Source organism: Gopherus flavomarginatus, chromosome 9, assembly GCF_025201925.1.
Source record: "Gopherus flavomarginatus isolate rGopFla2 chromosome 9, rGopFla2.mat.asm, whole genome shotgun sequence".
Classification (NCBI taxonomy): domain Eukaryota; kingdom Metazoa; phylum Chordata; order Testudines; family Testudinidae; genus Gopherus; species Gopherus flavomarginatus.
This window is the reverse complement of record NC_066625.1, coordinates 32518458-32536360: the sequence shown is the minus strand read 5'-3', so window position 1 is coordinate 32536360 and position 17903 is coordinate 32518458. Positions and strand designations below refer to the sequence as shown.

Genomic DNA, 17903 nt, shown 5'->3' with positions numbered 1-17903 from the left:
AGCCCAGTCCTCCTGGGCCCCAAGCCATTGCCGAATCACACAACATCTTTGTCTTCATCTTCCTTCCAGCACTTGCACATGATAGAATTTAAATATAGTGACTATCATAAAAGAGGCGATTATTGCCTGTAGCAATTCAGCTTTGGCAGGCTCATTCAAAAGACTACGTGGATGAGGTTTGATCTTCTGCCATATCAGAGACCTAGGTTTTATCCCTAGCTTTGCTATAAGTGACCTTGCGAAACTTCTCAGTTATCTTGTCTGTAAAATTGCAGGGAATGATAGTTGCCTCCCTCTAGGATAGGGATATAAGGCTTTGGTCAATAGTAAGAGCTTATGAATTGCACAAAAATTAACAGCAGCAGTAAGAGGAGAAATCAAGCAGCAACATCACATTAGAAGGCAAAAACATCAATAAAGTAAAAAAGTTCATCTATCCAGACAGCACCAGAGTAGTCAATGGAGACCTCAAGAAAGAAGTCACATCAAGGATAGGAATGGCATCCACAGCATTCACAAAACTCAACAAGAAACGGAAATGACAGGTATTCTGCACCAGGAAAAAAAACAAGAATCTCAGTGCTAACTCACTGCTGAGCTCTGTGCCTTTATCCTCACACTCAACTATTTCAAATTTGATGACAATATATATCTCCAGATCAGTGGCACCACTATGGGCACCCGCATGGCCCCACAATATGCCAATATTTTTATGACCGACCTGGAAAAACGCTTTCTCAGCTCTCGTCCACTCACGCCCCTTCTCTACCTACACTACATTGATGACATCTTCATCATCTGGACCCATGGGAAGGAGACTCTGGAAAAATTCCACCACGATTTCAACAGCTTCCACCCCACCATCAACCTCAGCCTGGACCAATCTACACGGGAGGTCCACTTCCTAGACATCGCGGTGCAAATAAGTGATGGTCTCATTAACACCACTCTATACCGAAAACCTATCGACCGCTATGCCTACCTTCATGCCTCCAGCTTCCACCCCAGGCACATCACACGATCCATTGTCTACAGCCAAGCACTGACGTACAACCGCATCTGCTCTAACCCCTCAGACAGAGACCAACACCTACAAAATCTCCACCAAGCATTCTCAAAACTACAACACCCGCACGAGGAAATAAAGAAACAGATCAACAGAGCCAGACATGTACCCAGAAGCCTCCCACTGCAAGACAAACCCAAGACAGAAACCAACAGGACTCCACTGGCCATCACATACAGTCCCCAGCTAAAACCCCTCCAACGCATCATCAGGGACCTACAACCCATCCTGGACAATGATCCCACACTTTCACAGGCCTTGGGTGGCAGGTCAGTCCTCGCCCACAGACAACCTGCCAACCTGAAACATATTCTCACCAGTAACTGCACACACACCATAGTAACTCTAGCTCAGGAACCAATCCATGCAACAAACCTCGATGTCAACTCTGCCCACATATCTACACCAGCGACACCATCACAGGACCTAACCAGATCAGCCACACCATCACCGGTTCATTCACCTGCACGTCCACCAATGTAATATATGCCATCATATGCCAGCAATGCCCCTCTGCTATGTACAGCGGCCAAACTGGACAGTCTCTATGGAAAAGAATAAATGGACACAAATCAGATATTAGGAATGGCAGTATACAAAAACCTGCAGGAGAACACTTCAACCTCCCTGGCCACACTATAGCAGACCTTAAGGTGGCCATCCTGCAGCAAAAAAACTTCAGGACCAGATTTCAAAGAGAAACTGCTGAGCTTCAGTTCATCTGCAAATTTGACACCATCAGCTCAGGATTAAACAAAGGCTGTGAATGGCTTGCCAACTACAAAACCAGTTTCTCCTCCCTTGGTTTTCACACCTCAGCTGCTAGAACAGGGCCTCATCCTCCCTGATTGAACTAACCTCATTATCTCTAGCTTGCTTGCATATATATACCTGCCCCTGGAAATTTCCACTACATGCATCTGACGAAGTGGGGATTCACCCATGAAAGCTCATGCTCCAAAACGTCCGTTAGTCTATAAGGTGCCACAGGATTCTTTGCTGCTATTCCCATTTTGTCCATGTGCCCCCGGCCAACCTCAGCAAGGCCAGCCAGGAGCACCCATGACAGCAGCAGATGGTACAAAAGGATTGATAACCGTCATCGCCAATTTTCAAATGCAAACGGTGCAAAATGACTGATAATCATCATCTCATCGCCAATTTACAATGGCAGACGGTGCAATAGGGATGGTAACCGTCTCTGCTACCCTGCAAAGGCAAATTAATGCTGCTGTGTAGCACTGCAGTACTGCCTCTGTCAGCAGCATTCAGTACACATACGGTGACAGTGACGAAAGGCAAAATAGGCTCCATGGTTGCCATGCTATGGCGTCTGCCAGGGCAATCCAGGGAAAAAGGGAGCGAAATGATTGTCTGCTGTTGCTTTCACGGAGGAAGGACTGAGTGACGACATTTACCCAGAATCACCCGCGACACTGTTTTTGCCCTGTCACGCATTGGGATCTCAACCCAGAATTCCAATGGGCAGGGGAGACTGTGGAAACTATGGGATAGCTATGGGATAGCTACCCACAGTGCAACACTCCGGAAATCGACGCTAGCCTCGATACATGGACACACACCACCGAATTAATGTGCTTAGTGTGGCCGCCTGCACTCGACTTTATACAATCTGTTTTAAAAAACCAGTTTCTGTAAAAACGGAATAATCCCGTAGTGTAGACATACCCCAAGAGAAAATTTAAGAAGAACTCTTTGTAGGTAGGGCAGAACATTTGATCTCAACACCATGGAGCAGATGGAAGCAGGAGCGGATGACAGAGAGGAACAAAAGAGATTAATCTCCACCCTTTACACCAACACTGACATGGGGAGGATGTAAACGTAATGGAAGACGAGACAACTTGACTGCATGTCTTTTGACTCTCAGGTCTTTACACCTGCCAATATAAAGGATTTGCGGGGGGGAGGGTCTCTCCCTTTGTACTCTTTCCTCTGTGCTTCCCAGCCATATGTCTGCACAGAGTGCTGGTGTTCCATACATTGCTCACAGAAACCCAGTGCCCCACTCCGTAGATCCAGAAACAAAGTCTAATAACTTTTGAATTATTGTGTTTTGAGGCCTAACAGATTTCAGCTGAGCAGTTCAATGATAAAAGTTTTCTGAGATACTGCCTCTAGTTCCACAGGCTCCCAATCTCTGCAACAAAAAGTATTAAGAAAGCAGGTACTCTAAAGAAAGGGTTACGTCTCGGGAACCCCTTAACCAAATGATCCTAAATTTGCACCACAAACTCTACTCTGGGCTCTGCATTGAAATCAAGTCAATTTGACTACGTGTGTGTATTTTAAAGAACTCTGAAAATTCAACTTTACACAGAAACCTTTGCAGCCTCAACTACTAATTGCCTCATAATAGAGAAAGACTTTGGACAACATGGTAAGTAATAACACTGAGTTATGACATATTGCTTTATGCAGAAGATGACCTGCCTACCAATGGTAACATTTTACAGAACTTCTGAGTGGCGACTTACTGGAAAATGGACCATGCTAAGTTTCATACTGGCAGAAAGATGAATGAGGAGACAGATTTATCTCAGAACATAATTGTAACCTTGTTAAAACACACAGACTTGGCAAAGGGAGGTTCATAAATGTCCACGAGGTTTCACTGTGGTACTGAAGAGACCCTTGCTTTGCAGTGGACAAGGAAAGACTCAAAAATGATAAATAACATAGGATCTCAATTAAGAGACCTTTTTTTCCTATTGTAGTTGAGAGAGATCAAGATTCCCATGTGTCTAGTCGGACAAGGAGAAAATTCTGCTTAGAGCAGAAAGTGAGGCAGTTTATCCTCTTGAACATAAAAGCATGTTTTAAATAACATTATACGTGTTTTTTTTTAACATTTTTGGCTTTTAGGCATCTAACAAACAATTAAGTCTAAGGGCACTGACAGGCCCTTTAAATTATGGAATTTGCTGTTCTTTATTTGAAAAGATTCACTTCACCAATTTTTGGCAACTGTAGGTTTGTCATATTAATGCTAGAATAGCAATAGAAATGTGTCTTAAATTACTTATTACTACTGGGGATACAATTTTTGAAGTCATAACATAAATATTGCATTTTTAGAACAAAAATAGCTTTTTTGGTCAACAAATTGTCACTAAAATAGCTGTACACTGTTGGGGGCTCGGTTCAACAGCAGAGGTACCTATTTTGTAGATTCCCAGGCTACAGAACTGCATGTTCATGCTACGTAGACTGTAATTAGTTAATTACTGGCATTAGGGTTGATGACATTGGACTTGTTTAATATCCTATACAGACAATAGTGTAGCTGCTCCTCCAAACATGGGTTAACTGCCAAATTACGACCATTAAAATAAACTGGAAAAGTTATGACAGTCCATTGTCACTGAAGAGCTTCATAATAAGCCACTGACTGTAACTATCCCCAACCAACAGCAGAGAAGTACTTGCACACAGAGAACACACTTTATACTGTCCATCAGGGCAGGGGAAAAACTAATTGCTGTTTTAGTTTGCAGTATAGTTAGTATGTCTGCACTCGCCAAATAAGTGTCAAACCCTTTCAGAGAGATGTTCCGAATTACACACACAACCAATTTGGCTTTTTAATCATTTCAATTTCTGTGACTAAAACCCTTACAGCCGAACAAAAGGAAAAAGAAAAAACCCTCTCCATACCGAAACATTATGCCTAGGTTCACAGACCATACCAAACTGCATGGGTTCTTGTTTTATCGTCTTCACATATTCCATTTAGAACACATAATTAACCTCAGTTTCTATCTAATTTCAAATCTTTCCACATAGAGAAACCAACTAATCCAGTGCACTCAGTGGCAGATTGCAAATTAAATCATTACTACAGCTCCCACCTATAGCTTAAAAAACATGGGGTTCTTTCTTTTCAATGAATAACTGTAATTTCTTAAAAGATTTAAGGATGAACCTGGTAATCCAGAGATTATTTTTCTATAAACTAATTCAGGTGTCAGTGCCTCTGTTAAAAGTCTCCTTAAAATGTCACTTTTCTGCACAAAATGCATGGCCACTTTTCAAACCAGAATTTTCTTTTCCCACTAAATATTTAGGAGTATTTTTTTTAAATAAAATGTACAGTAATTGCTTGATACAAACAAATCACTTTCATTTTACCTCTCTTAGCTATGACGATCTACATAAACTGCAATCCAAACAGCAACAAGGAAAAAGTTTTGGGGATATTTAGCCCAAAGTTTATCTATCTGTATCTGCCCTGAAGGTGTCAAAACATGGGCAATGGCCTCTAGTCACTGCATGCCATTTATTTATGCATTCATCAGTAGTGGTGACATATATAATATAACAAAATCCAAGCAAATTAGAATTGTCCAAAATTGACTCTACCCATCCCCACTGAAATCACTGTCCCATAAGATGATCCACTCAGGCAAGCCTCTGTGCCCAGGTGGATCTCCACTGATTTTGGTGGTGCTGTGTGAGAGCAGAGCCACTGCAGGAAGGAGACTTAAGACTCTCCCAACAACCTATTCAGCCTATGAATTACGGCTTTGCAGCACAACTTATAGTTAATACATCCAGATTCCAACCGACCAATTAAGAAAGTGAGTTACAGAGGCAATAACTGCATGAACATCCTGCATTCTGAAATTACACAGGGAAAATCAGCCCCCTATAGCCACAACAAAGAACATCTCCAAACAGATAAACTGAAGTTAAGGTTGAACTGCAAGGCACGTAAATGTATCATATGGCCCACTTATTGGGTATATTCACCACAGAGTTCTGGGATTGGATCAATTTTCATTTAGCTTTTCAGTACCTATCTTTTTTGGAAATTGCACAGAATTCAAAATTACTCCAATTATATTTCCCAAATACCAAACTATGGGACTTGTGTCAACGGAACTGTGAGAAAGCTAGGGTGGACATATCACTAGAAATGTACACCTTTCAGAAATGTGAATGAAGCTAGGTATCAAATCAGGCAAAGCTTCCCCATGAACGGTAAGACATCCTTTAACAAGGAGTTTACTGTATCAATGTATTGCCAATTTATGAGCTTCAGTGTGTGACAACAAGCCCAAGGATACTAGATATGGAGAAGCCAGTCTAAAACCTCTTTGGAAGACTAAGACACCATTTAATTCTATTTAAAATACTTGTTTTTTAAAAATGTAAGTTTTGTGATCTGAATAAGATTCAATTCAATCCTTGCAAGGGGTACGCCTACACTACAGGATAAATTCGAATTAGCTTAAACCGATTTTATAAAACAGATATTATAAAGTCGATTGTGCGCGTCGACACTAGGCACATTAATTCGGTGGTGTGCGTCCGTGGTCTGAGGCTAGCGTCGATTTCTGGAGCGGTGCACTGTGGGTAGCTACTGTAAAAGAATGAGGCCAATAATGTCGACTTGCGTCCACACTAACCCTAACTCGATATAGTAATATCGATTTTAGCATTACTCCTCTCGTTCTGTAGGAGTACAGAAATCAATTTAAAGAGCCCTTTAAATCGATATAAAGAGCAGTGTAGTGTGGACGGGTGCAGCGTTAAATCGATTTAACGCTGTTAAAATCGGTTTAACAGCATAGTGTGGACCAGGCCTAGGAAAGGTACACATTCAGGGAAGGGGGAGGAGAGAGATAACATTGTCATTGCTTATCTAAACAGATGGCCAGAGGTTTGCTGTGTCTCTCTCTAAAGAGAAACACAAATATCAATCCACACCCAAACACAACCAACAGATCAACTATTTCTTCAATTCAATTAATAAACAAGACCTTGTCTACACATAAACACTGCGCAGGTTTACATAACATCAATTTTTAACTCAAACCCGAGCAAAACCTTGTAACAACACACTTTAAATTGTTAATATAAGTGTGTCCATGCAGGTGCTCACATCAGTTTAACTACATCAATTTAAAAATGGGTTTTAGTTAAACTGGTAAAAACAACGAGGAGTCTGGTGGCATCTTAAAGACTAACAGATTTATTTGGGCATAAGCTTTAGTGGGTAAAAACCTCACTTCTTCAGATGCATGGAATGAAAATTACAGATGCCGGCATTATTATACTGACACACGAAGAGAAGGGAGTTATCTTACAAGCGGACAACCAGTGTTGACAGGGCAGACTAACACCACTACCCCCTGATAGTTAAACCAGTGAAACTTGATTATACAGAAGGGCCTCTTAATTGGAAGGAGATACTCTTCTAGCCAGGTGTATATGGCACAAGTCTTTCCTGAGCACAACTCCTATCTGATTTTTTAAACCCAGCCATTGATCTAGTCAGATCTTCAAGTTATGCTTTCAGCTTAACAATGGTGGTTGAATGCTCCCAATTCTAGAGACAGACATAATCTCCACCTTCACTTCCAGTTGTTTCTTCTAAACTACCATTATCACCCTCGTCTTGTTCAATGGAGCCTCAGCCTGCTCCATGCCCCAATCACCACCACATGCTGGAGCAACTCAGATAAACACTAAGCTGGTTGTCACCAGCAGACTGAAAGCATTGCTGCCCAAGTTTCCTCATTAACCTCCCTGCTGATCCCATATATACACTGAATATGAAGGATGATAAATTAGTATCCTATGCTACCCGTGAGAGTGCCCTTGGAGTTGACAAGCAATTACCCAGTACAACCCTTTGGGGCCTTTCAGCTATCAGATAACAAAAGAAGGTAACACCATACACTCCTGCTAGAGACTGCAGACAAATCAGCAATGTCTCATGATCAGCAATATGGAGAGCAGCTAGTATATCTGCTATATCAGCTGTGACTAGGGCGACCAGACAGCAAGTGTGAAAAATAGGGACAGGGGGTGGGGGGTAACAGGAGCCTATATAAGAAAAAGACCCAAAAATCAGGACTGTCCCTATAAAATCAGGACATTTGGTCACCCTAGCTGTGACCCCTGATAGTTGTCAATTGCTAAGAGAACATCAACCAAACAACAAGAGTTGTACCAAACTCAGATCTGTACCCAGACTGTCAAGGGTCAAGATAATCCAAGACAACTAGATGCTATGAGAACCAATGTACCACAACCTTCTCAAAACCTTACTCCAAAAGGGAAAGCACCACACTGGACTGTGGCTGCCTAGACTGTCTATGTCAATGTCAAAAGTTGATTTTTTAAAGAAAGGAAGCATGCTCTCCTTAACAGAGACACTGACTATCTCCAGCAATAACCAACTGCACTGGCCTTCACCAGCCGGCAAGGACTTGACTTGATTCTGACGCACAGGTTGTGGCCTATTATTGGCTACAAGTCAAGGTTGTGATCTTCCTCAAATCAAATAATATATTTTTTTCCCTGGGACAAAAAACATTAAGGTTTTACAAAAACCACCACAAAACAGAGGGCCCCAAGTGATTCTCTTTCAAAGCATATTATTTCCCCAAGTAAAAGAAGGAACATCTTGTCCAGGAAAAAGTTTGTACTTCTGTAAATAGAACAAAACAGCTCCCCTAGTGAGGTCTAACACTTTTTTGTATCTGCCCTTACATGCAGGTATACCTTTAGTAACTATTTGTTCGTTCAGTAACCAGCCTATTATGAAGTTTCAGCCAGACCAACCCAAACATACTAAAACATGTTCAGTTCATGCTGAGCTGGCTACACAACAATGCAGGTTTTAAAAATGGACAAAATTCTCAATTAAACTGTCCTAGGTTTTTACTTCCACAATTTCCCACTACTTCAGTGCAATGAACCATGACAAACTCCTTCACCAACAGAGGTCGAGGTAGAAATTTGGGTCTCAAAATGTAAACGCTAACAGAGAAGAAACATCAAGATCACTCTCCAATAGCCATGCTTCAGCTTCTTCTTCTTGATATGGGCTCAACTTATGACATTTTTATTTGGGATCAGTTATGTTGCCTAATTGCTTCACTGAATTATTTTTCAGTGTTCCCTCCGTGCAGTTGCAGTTCTTCATTGTTGGTTAAATCAAGTCAGATTTCCACTAAAACTGCAAGAGAAGTATCAGAGTAAATTGTCATGTCCTTCTGAAACCTCTTTCAATTGTTTCTGTAAGTCTCATACCTCCCAGTAGAGTACTATGTTATGAAAGAATGGGCTATGTTTTGATCAGAGTCCACCTCATGCTTGGTGAAAATTTCAACACTGATAATATCTGAATATAAATATACAGAATCTTCTAGAAAGAGTCCTTGGGGAATCATGGCATCTATCATCCTTTTTCAACAAACCAACCAACTCTGAAGTAAATGGTGATTGAAAGCATTTTTGACCTTCCATAAAGTGCCTTAGAACCATGTTGTTTATTTCACAATGCGGTTTAAGTAATAAGCTTTGTACCCATAAATCAGAAGTTTAGGATCTTTAAATCCAAGCCGTTCTCATTTTTTAAACTTTTATTTTTATTGTCTGAGCAAATGGCTGTCATACTTTCCTCTACGTTCCTGGATGGCATCTTCACCAATTTTACATAATCTGTGGTTTTCTTTTTAGACATCAAATCAAATTTTCCTAGTGTGGATTCTTGAGAGCATTATTTCTTATGATTAACCAGCCATTTTTTCATTAATTTAAGTGCTGATTTTTGTTTTTTTATTATATAAGTATATAGTTTACTCTTTAGAACCCCTATATAAAATTAAATTTGAGATTATGACAAACTATGTTAAAGCCTACATTTACTATAATCTACTAAAATCATTTAAATTACTGTAAACAAATAACATTCAAGCAGTAGGTTTGCTGCCAAAGTCTCAAACAAAGTCAAACTATAGAACTGGTGGGAGTCACTGGCTAAGCACCTGGAACCAGAGTTGGCTGAAGTGCTAACCCAGCTTTTGACAGCAGGTGCAGGTGCAGACAGTATTTTCTTCATTTCAGTTTATTCAGCTAATTCAGTTCAACAACTAACTCATACAAAGTCGAAAAAACAATTGGGAGTTGAGAAAAAGCAGGGAAGTTTATTTGTTTCTTCCAATTTAGGACTAAAAATAAAGTGTGGAAAGAAGAGATCTACTAGTTCTAAAATCTTTAAGGACATGGGATCCAGAAACAATCCATTCATTTCACTAACTACAGATATTAAACAAAAAAAGTAACTCAGTTTTATAAGTAGAATGTGTTTTGATAACCATATAAAAGAAAAAAGTATCCAGCATATTTAAGGTCATTTTTATAAAATAAAAATTTTAAATGCTATTTTTGTGCATTTTAATTGAATTCTAAATTTCCATTCAAATGCAGCTTGAAACGTGAGAAGTAAAAATTAAAAGTCTGAATAAATGTATGTTAAGCTATATTATTGTTTAAATAGCGTGTATAGATAATATATTCTCCTAGTTAGTAAAAAGTAGTGCCAAATTATACAAAAGAGAATCAACTTTTAAAAAAAATTAGGAAAATAAAGTACAAATGCAAAACAAGATTAAAACTAATTTTTTAATCAAGCCACCTTGCAGCAGGATATAGCCAAGATTCCAAGATGAATGCTTCAGTTATTCCTTTAAGTTGATCATTTTGTGCTACAATTAAGGCAATGCTGTTAGAATGAAGAAGGTTGCAACTTTCTTATCAAGTTAACATCTATGATTTTCAGTTATTGTTATGGTATAATCACCCATTGATCTTTGCCATTTGTTGGATGTTGAAGGTGAACAGAGACCTCTCCGAATTTACCTGGAATTGAATTGCTGCTGGAAGGCCTGGAACAGGGACTTACATTATCACATATCTATTTTAAAGTCTTACTTGCAAGATCACCAAACTTCTTCAAATCATTGTACTACGCTTCAACTTCAATAGGAGTTTTATTCAATGCACATTTGTTCTTGAATAACCTAAAGAAACCAACTTTTCCCCACGTTTTGAGATGAGCACAGATCTGTCCAATTCTACCACTTAACTTCTGACAATGTTTACATTTACTTTTAAAGAGTTAAAGATAAGTACTTCCGACCATTCAAATCACTTTTCCTATTATTTCCTTCAACTTTGGTTATGCTGAGTCAGATAAATTCACATGCTAAAGTTTGATAATCAGTACACACAATTATCCGTTTTCAGTATTAAATAGCAGCATTCACATTTACTATAGCTGGAATGAAATACCACCCCCCCCCCCAGTGCATTCAACTCTGTGAAGAGTGGAAAATAAGATTAGTGAGCCAGTTTCATATAAAAACTACTTTATGTTATCACACATCATGCCCATCTTCCACAAGTTTCTCAGGACGGAGAAACCAACCACCACTTAGATTGTTTTTTCAAAAAAAAAAAAAAATAGCCAAAACAGTTGTTACACAATGCTGCCCCCTTAATTACTACTGCCAAACCAAAGCCAAGAGAATGTGTGTAAGGTATCTTCTAAAACAAAGTTAATTATTCTTTAACAAAACAGTAGCTGGGAGTTTATGATTTAGTAAAGCGAGTATGATCTCACTGTTCAACAGGAGGTTTTGTAACTCCTGGTTTATAGTGTAAGCCAAGGACACCCAGAGCTCCAGATGGGCATCCATAGATGGGGAGATCTTAGACCAAATTTAGATAAATAAAATAACTAGTAGAAGAAACCTGCACACATAAAATAAAAATGTGACATGTAACCTGATAACTTAATGACTAGCAACAGAGTTCCAAATCTTTAAAATGTGTAGGTTTTATTAGAATACTTAAAAAGAAATCTGCAAGGCAGTTCTGAGGCAAAAGTTTAATTTCTGCTCTTCATATCTCTGAAAAATCCGATCAGTGGATGTCAAAAGCAGGTTAATGAAAGATTTAGTCACAGTCACTACTACCATGTCAGTGTCAGTTTTGGAAGCTGTGTATTAATGCACGAGATCTTCTGAGGTTACCTTCTTTGAAGTTCACTGATCCATAACCAATGCCAATTAATTTGCAGTAGCCTACCTGCAATGACTATTGGCCTTTTCCTTCATATATAAAAACACAGTAGGTAATTTGAAAACACTTTTTATTTTAAACAATGCTCTCCATACTACACGAGTGAACACTCACCTTCAGGAATATATCACACTAATAACAGGCTTAATTTAAATGGTTTGAACAAATATTTATATTTGTTTTATTTTCATGAGATGAGGAATTTAACACTTTCAGCCTCTTATGCTGCAAAAATGTGAATCTGACTTAAAATGCATGTTCACAAAAAACAAACAGTTTAAGTTCTAACTGTACACATTCTTCTTTATTCAATTTCCATGGAAGTCAAGCAATATGCAGAGGTTAAATTTGGGGAAGATTAAACAGACCTATAGATGTAGGAGGTTGAAAGGAAAAAAGCTAATATCAGTGCTCTTTCAAAAATAAATCTGAAATTATCTTACATACAAAACCAGACGAGTTGTGAAAATGTTCAAGACAACCAAAGACCCTGATCTGCACAGGCTTATATATAACAAGAACATACATACATAAGTAGTCCACTTGGCTTCAAAGGCACTGTTCACATGAGAAAAGAAAGGTGGATTAATTTAAACTGAAATGATTTTAATCACGATTTAAATCATCAATTTTAATCTTGTTTTGCATTTTTACTTTTAAGTTATTTTCCTAAGGAAAAGTTGATTTCTCATTGGTTGGTACCATTAAAACATATTATTTTGCAATTGAATATAGCCTTTTCCCCTAAATTTTTTTTTGTTAATCAAGAGAATAATATATCTGTACTCATTTAAGTAATTCTATAGCTTAATTTAAAATTTATTCAGATTCTTAATTTTTACATTTTTATTATGTTAGAAAAACAGTGAATTATACTTTTTTATTTAGTAGATAATATCTTAATTTGTGTCAAGTTCTATTTGGATGGAAATTCAAATTCAATTGAAAATATACAAAAACATTTTAAAATGTTTGGGGGGAGGGGTTGTAAGTTAAATAAGAGTATCTTAAATGTGCTGGATACCTAAGAACAAAATAGTTTATCAGAAAGTTTATCAAAACAGTTTTTTTTAAAACAAATTGATTTATTAAATGTAGACAGACTCATCGGTAGTTAGTGAACTGAACTGACTGTTTCTGGTCACCCCGCCCTTCAAGAATTTAGAACTAGTAGATCTCATCCTCTCATTCCTAGTTTGTATTCATAGATTGGAAGGGGAAAACAAGCTTTCCTGCTTTTTCACAACTCCCAACTGGTTTCTTATCTCAGAATGAACTACTCACTGAACTGAACTAGTTGAATAAACTAAAATGAAGAAAATAGTCTCTCTTCATTTGCAGAAAAGGCTACTGCTGTCAAAAGCCGATTTAGCACTTTAACAAACTCTGGTCTGCTAGGCAGTAGAGCTTATCCAGTGACTTCCACCAGTTCAGTGGTTTGACTTTCTTTAAAGCTTGGCAGCAAACACATACTGCTTTTTTAAAAAAAACAAACAAACATTAATTTAAATTATATTAATGGATTATAATGAGTTTAGGCCTTAGTATAGGTTGTCATGATTATACATAGGCTTATTACTTTTTAAATTGTATTTAAATTTTTAAAAAATCCAGTTTTAATTAAAAAAATCAAAAAAAAATTTTTTTAATTTTTTTTATCCACACGGGAGAAAAGTACTCAGGCACTTGAGTGTTTTCAGGAGCAAGGTTTTAATGTTTAAAACAGTGGTTCTCAAACTGAGGCGGCCGCTTCTGTAGGGAAAGCCCCTGGCGGACCGGGCCGGTTTGTTTACCTGCCGGGTCCGCAAGTTCAGCCGATCGCGGCTCCCACTGGCCGCAGTTCGCCGCTCCAGGCCAATGGGGGCTGCGGGAGGCAGCAGTCAGCAAATCCCTTGTCCTGCACTGCTCCCTGCAGCTCCCGTTGGCCTGGAACAGAAAACTGCGGCCAGTGGAGCCGCAATTGGCCAAACCTGCGGACCTGGCAGGTAAAGAAACCAGCCCGGCCCGCCAGGGGCTTTCCCTACACAAGCAGTGGCCCCAGTTTGAGAACCATTGGTTTAAAATGCCACTCAAAACAATGGTTGGTACACTATACCCTTGGAGGACTTTGGTTAGATGACCTGTTCTACAAGGATAGATTGGCAATTAAGATGTCAAATAATTTTTAGCTTATGAGCTTTTTGGGAGGATGGATTATGTCTACATATATATCTGTACAGACCCTTTGCACAATGGGTCCTCTGGACCTACAGTAATACATATATTAATGCTTTTAAAAATGTTATTCCTATTCAGTAATTCCTGGTATGGAAACGCATCTCACTTAAGTGCCCATTGATGGCAAGAATTTCCAAGAGGCACCTGACAGTGAAAAATCTGTACCCGAAGTGACGGACTGTTGGATACAAAGTTTTACAAAAGATTAATATCCCTATTTATTTTTTCTGAGATGCACAACCTTTGTTTAATCCCATCTCATATTGCTCTGATCTAGTATGAAAGCCTCTGAACTTTATGAACCTCATTACACAGTGCCACAATTTCACGGTATTTTAAAACGGTTTTAAAATAAGTATTCAACCAATACGTTCACAGTATTTTCCTTAAATTAGATGTGAGAAGTGCAGAACTGCTAAATACTCTTTTGTTACCTGTTCTAGAAGTGAGAGGACTGCACCTCAGACAAGTAATTTCCAATCTTAAAAGCTATTTATCACAAATAAAAAGACACTTAAATCTTAAAGTTTTCTAATCTTCCCTTATAGTAGGTACTCAATTGGTCAGACAAAATGCATTTCAAGAAATGTTCAAGGTTTTTATTAACTCCACAGGAAAGTCCCAGGATGTAGGATTTTGTTTTTCAGACTCTTGATTAAACCAGCTGGGAGTCACATGAATTCTCCCTTTTTTCAAAGTTTCACATTCAACATTCCCTCCTCAAAATCTGTACGAAAACAAGGATCAAAATGAAAACGCTTCAGCATCTGCAGTGGGCTGAGGCTTTGCAGAGGGAGAGATGAATTTCCAGCTGCCAGCCTAAAGGGACTGCTGAGTGAGATTAAATCCATAAATACCTTCTCCTAAGGCTGGGGCAGCTTTGATCAGGACACTTTTTTAGCTGCTTCATTTTATAATCTTCGCAGAGAGGTCAAATTTTAGCCTAAGATGTATTTTTAAAAGGTGATTTTATTTTAAAGAAATAAGAACACATTCTGGACATGTTACTGAACCTGGAGAACTCCCTGCTAAATTAAATATTTGGCATTTTAACTGAACTTAAAAATCTGTGTTAGCTGGAAGGGCGTGGGAGGAATTACAAGAAACAGAGTAACTTATTTGTGAAAAACAATTATTTGGATGAAAGGAAAGGCCTTAAAGGGAAAATAAATAGCTAAATTTGGCAACTCCTACTTTTGGATGGCACTGGTAGAATCCACTGTCAGGAAGCCTTTAAGACCAAATCAAAAATCACTTCCAGGGATTGCTATGCACCCCATTGGGTACAGAGGAATATGATGGCTGCCGTCACTCAAGTGACAAAGAACTTGTAGTCACCAGCCACCAGTCACACTGAGTATTCCCTTCCATATTTACACAGCAAAGTCCTATTATGAGTAAGGCACTACCAATTTCATGGTCATAAAATTTTAAAAACTGCCAATTTCATGATTTCAGATATGTAAATCTGAAATTTCATGGTGTTGTAATTGTAGGGGTCCTGATCCAAAAAGGAGCTGTGGACGGGATTGCAAGGTTATTGTCGGGGGGTTATGGTACTGCTACCCTTACTTCTATGCTGCTGCTGATGGCGGCGCTGCCTTCAGAGCTGGGCAACCAGAGAGCGATGGCTGCTGGCTGGGAGCATAGTTCTGATGGCAGAGCTGCTGCCAGCAGCAGTAAGGGTGGCATGGTATGGTACTGCCACCCTTACTTCTGCGCTGCTGCCTTCAGAGCTGGGCTCTTGGTCAATAGCCGTCAATCTCCAGCCACCCAGCTCTGAAAGCAGCAGTGCAGAAGTCAGTGCAGTACCGCGACCCCTCTAAAATAACCTTGCCACCCCCCTGCAACTTCCTTTTGGGTCAGGACCCCCAATTTGAGAAACACTTGTCTCTTCCGTGAAATCTGTATAGTAGCGGGTAAAAGCGTATAAAAGACCAGATTTCACAGAGGGAGACCAGATTTCACCATCCGTGATGCATTTTTTATGGCCATGAATTTGGTAGGGCCCTAATTATGAGTATATAAATCTACAATCCAACCACTAAATACTGACATTTCTCCCCTACAGGCCAAATGCGAGCCTGGAAATGCAGCTCATTTGAATCTTTCTTCAGCGCCCATGAGAGGACCACCCTTGGCCATGATTAATGCATTAGCCCTCCATCTTTCACCAGCCCCAGCTTCAAATTACACTCTCCATTAGCTCCTTAAGATGAGAAACACGCTTTAGGTCTGATTAACAGAAATCACAGAGAAACTGACAAGCGCAGTTCTCAGTTTCCACAGATATTTCAGACTGACTCTCCTCAAAGGAAAAAAAAGCTTGCATTCCAAAATTTCCAAATGAAAAGGTAGCGTTCATCCCCAAAACTGACACTTGCATCCCCAAATTCACAACAGCCCCAAGAAGCCCAAATGGCTTTCATGAAAGTTCTACAGACACGAGAAATTTTGTTGTACCAGGCTAATGTACCTGAACTCTCTTCCCTCGCTATATCGCCTGGTTGAGGTGGCACGCTGGGTGGCTGTCTCCAAAAGCAGCTTCTGAGTAAGCCTGCTGGATGGGGCTGAATCTCGGCTGGTTTCCTCTTCGATGTCTTGGTCACACTTCCACTCCTCATCCTCATTAAGAGTAGGCAAATATCCAGGCAGTCCTTTTCCTGTCCCAGATCCTGAGCTCTGATCACTATAAATTTTAGGACTTTCCCCACCTGTCCTTGTATATTCCAAATAAATATCTGACTTAAGGAACAAAGGATAGGTATTATCTTCGATCATGCACTGAATCTCAGTTTGGGCCTGGTCAAACATGTCAGGATCAATTTGCAGTTTCATGACACAATCTTTTATGAAGCTTTTTGTGGCTGGTTTAATTTGCCGGGACACTATCCCATTATTGTCCAGAATGTATTTTTTGTAAATAGCTTTAGCCAATTTGAGCCTCTTTTCCTCATTGGAGACGCAGGGCTCTAGCTTCCTGAAGCCACTGCAAGCAAACCAGAAGTCCAGCAAATCGGCACAGTTCTCCTGCTTCAGGAAAGTCCTGAACAGATTTATCCCATCTTGATCATCCAACAAGGAGTGTAACGACTCAGCCCATTTCAGGTAGGGTGGAGTTGGAGAAGCACTCCCCTCAGGTTCATATCCCAAATCCAGATCAGAGCGCCTCGGTGTTGCTGTGGAAGTCTCATTTTTAATCACGTCACTTTTACTAGAGTAGAAGCCGTGGCTGATTGGCCTTGGATCTGTAGAAACTAGCTCACCCTCTTCACCAGGGACCGGTGGCCTTGGAGCATCTTCGGTGAAGCTTCCCGCAAGATCCAAAGGGAAGCCTTTCCCCTGGATATTCATTTTTATGGTGCCTGCTTGCACAGGAACAATGAGGGAACAGGCTTAGTCTCAAAACACCAGTATCAGTAGTCCCAGAGTGAATGCGTTTGTCCTGCTAAAACAAATGAGAACACCATTAAGAAATACTGCGGATAAAAATTCTAATACACAAAACTATTTTTTAGAATACTCCAATATTTCTAAGCTTCCTAATACTGAGGTAGCTAAACAAACTGATGACCAATCCTATAAGAGGATTTCTGAAATAGGAGGTTTACTTGAATTTTTTAATGTGTATATTTGTATACCAGACTTAAGTCATAAAACATACAGTATTTTTACATAGCTAAACACCAGGTAAAGTCACGTCTCCATAATAGTTTTG

At 39.4% G+C, this 17903-nt stretch overlaps 1 protein-coding gene across 3 annotated transcripts in view; it reads right to left on the bottom strand.

Annotated features, from left to right (window-relative positions):
- Positions 1 to 17903, bottom strand: part of AXIN1 (axin 1) — a 166123-nt gene that overhangs the window by 146201 nt on the left and 2019 nt on the right. For 2 of the 3 annotated variants that reach the window (XM_050968156.1, XM_050968158.1), the window contains exon 2: positions 16662 to 17630. In XM_050968156.1, coding sequence (XP_050824113.1) covers positions 16662 to 17539 — 878 coding nt within the window. In that variant the 5' untranslated portion in view covers positions 17540 to 17630. Of the gene's footprint in view, positions 1 to 16661; positions 17634 to 17903 lie in introns of all 3 variants that reach the window. The other variant, XM_050968157.1, reaches the window with a different exon arrangement.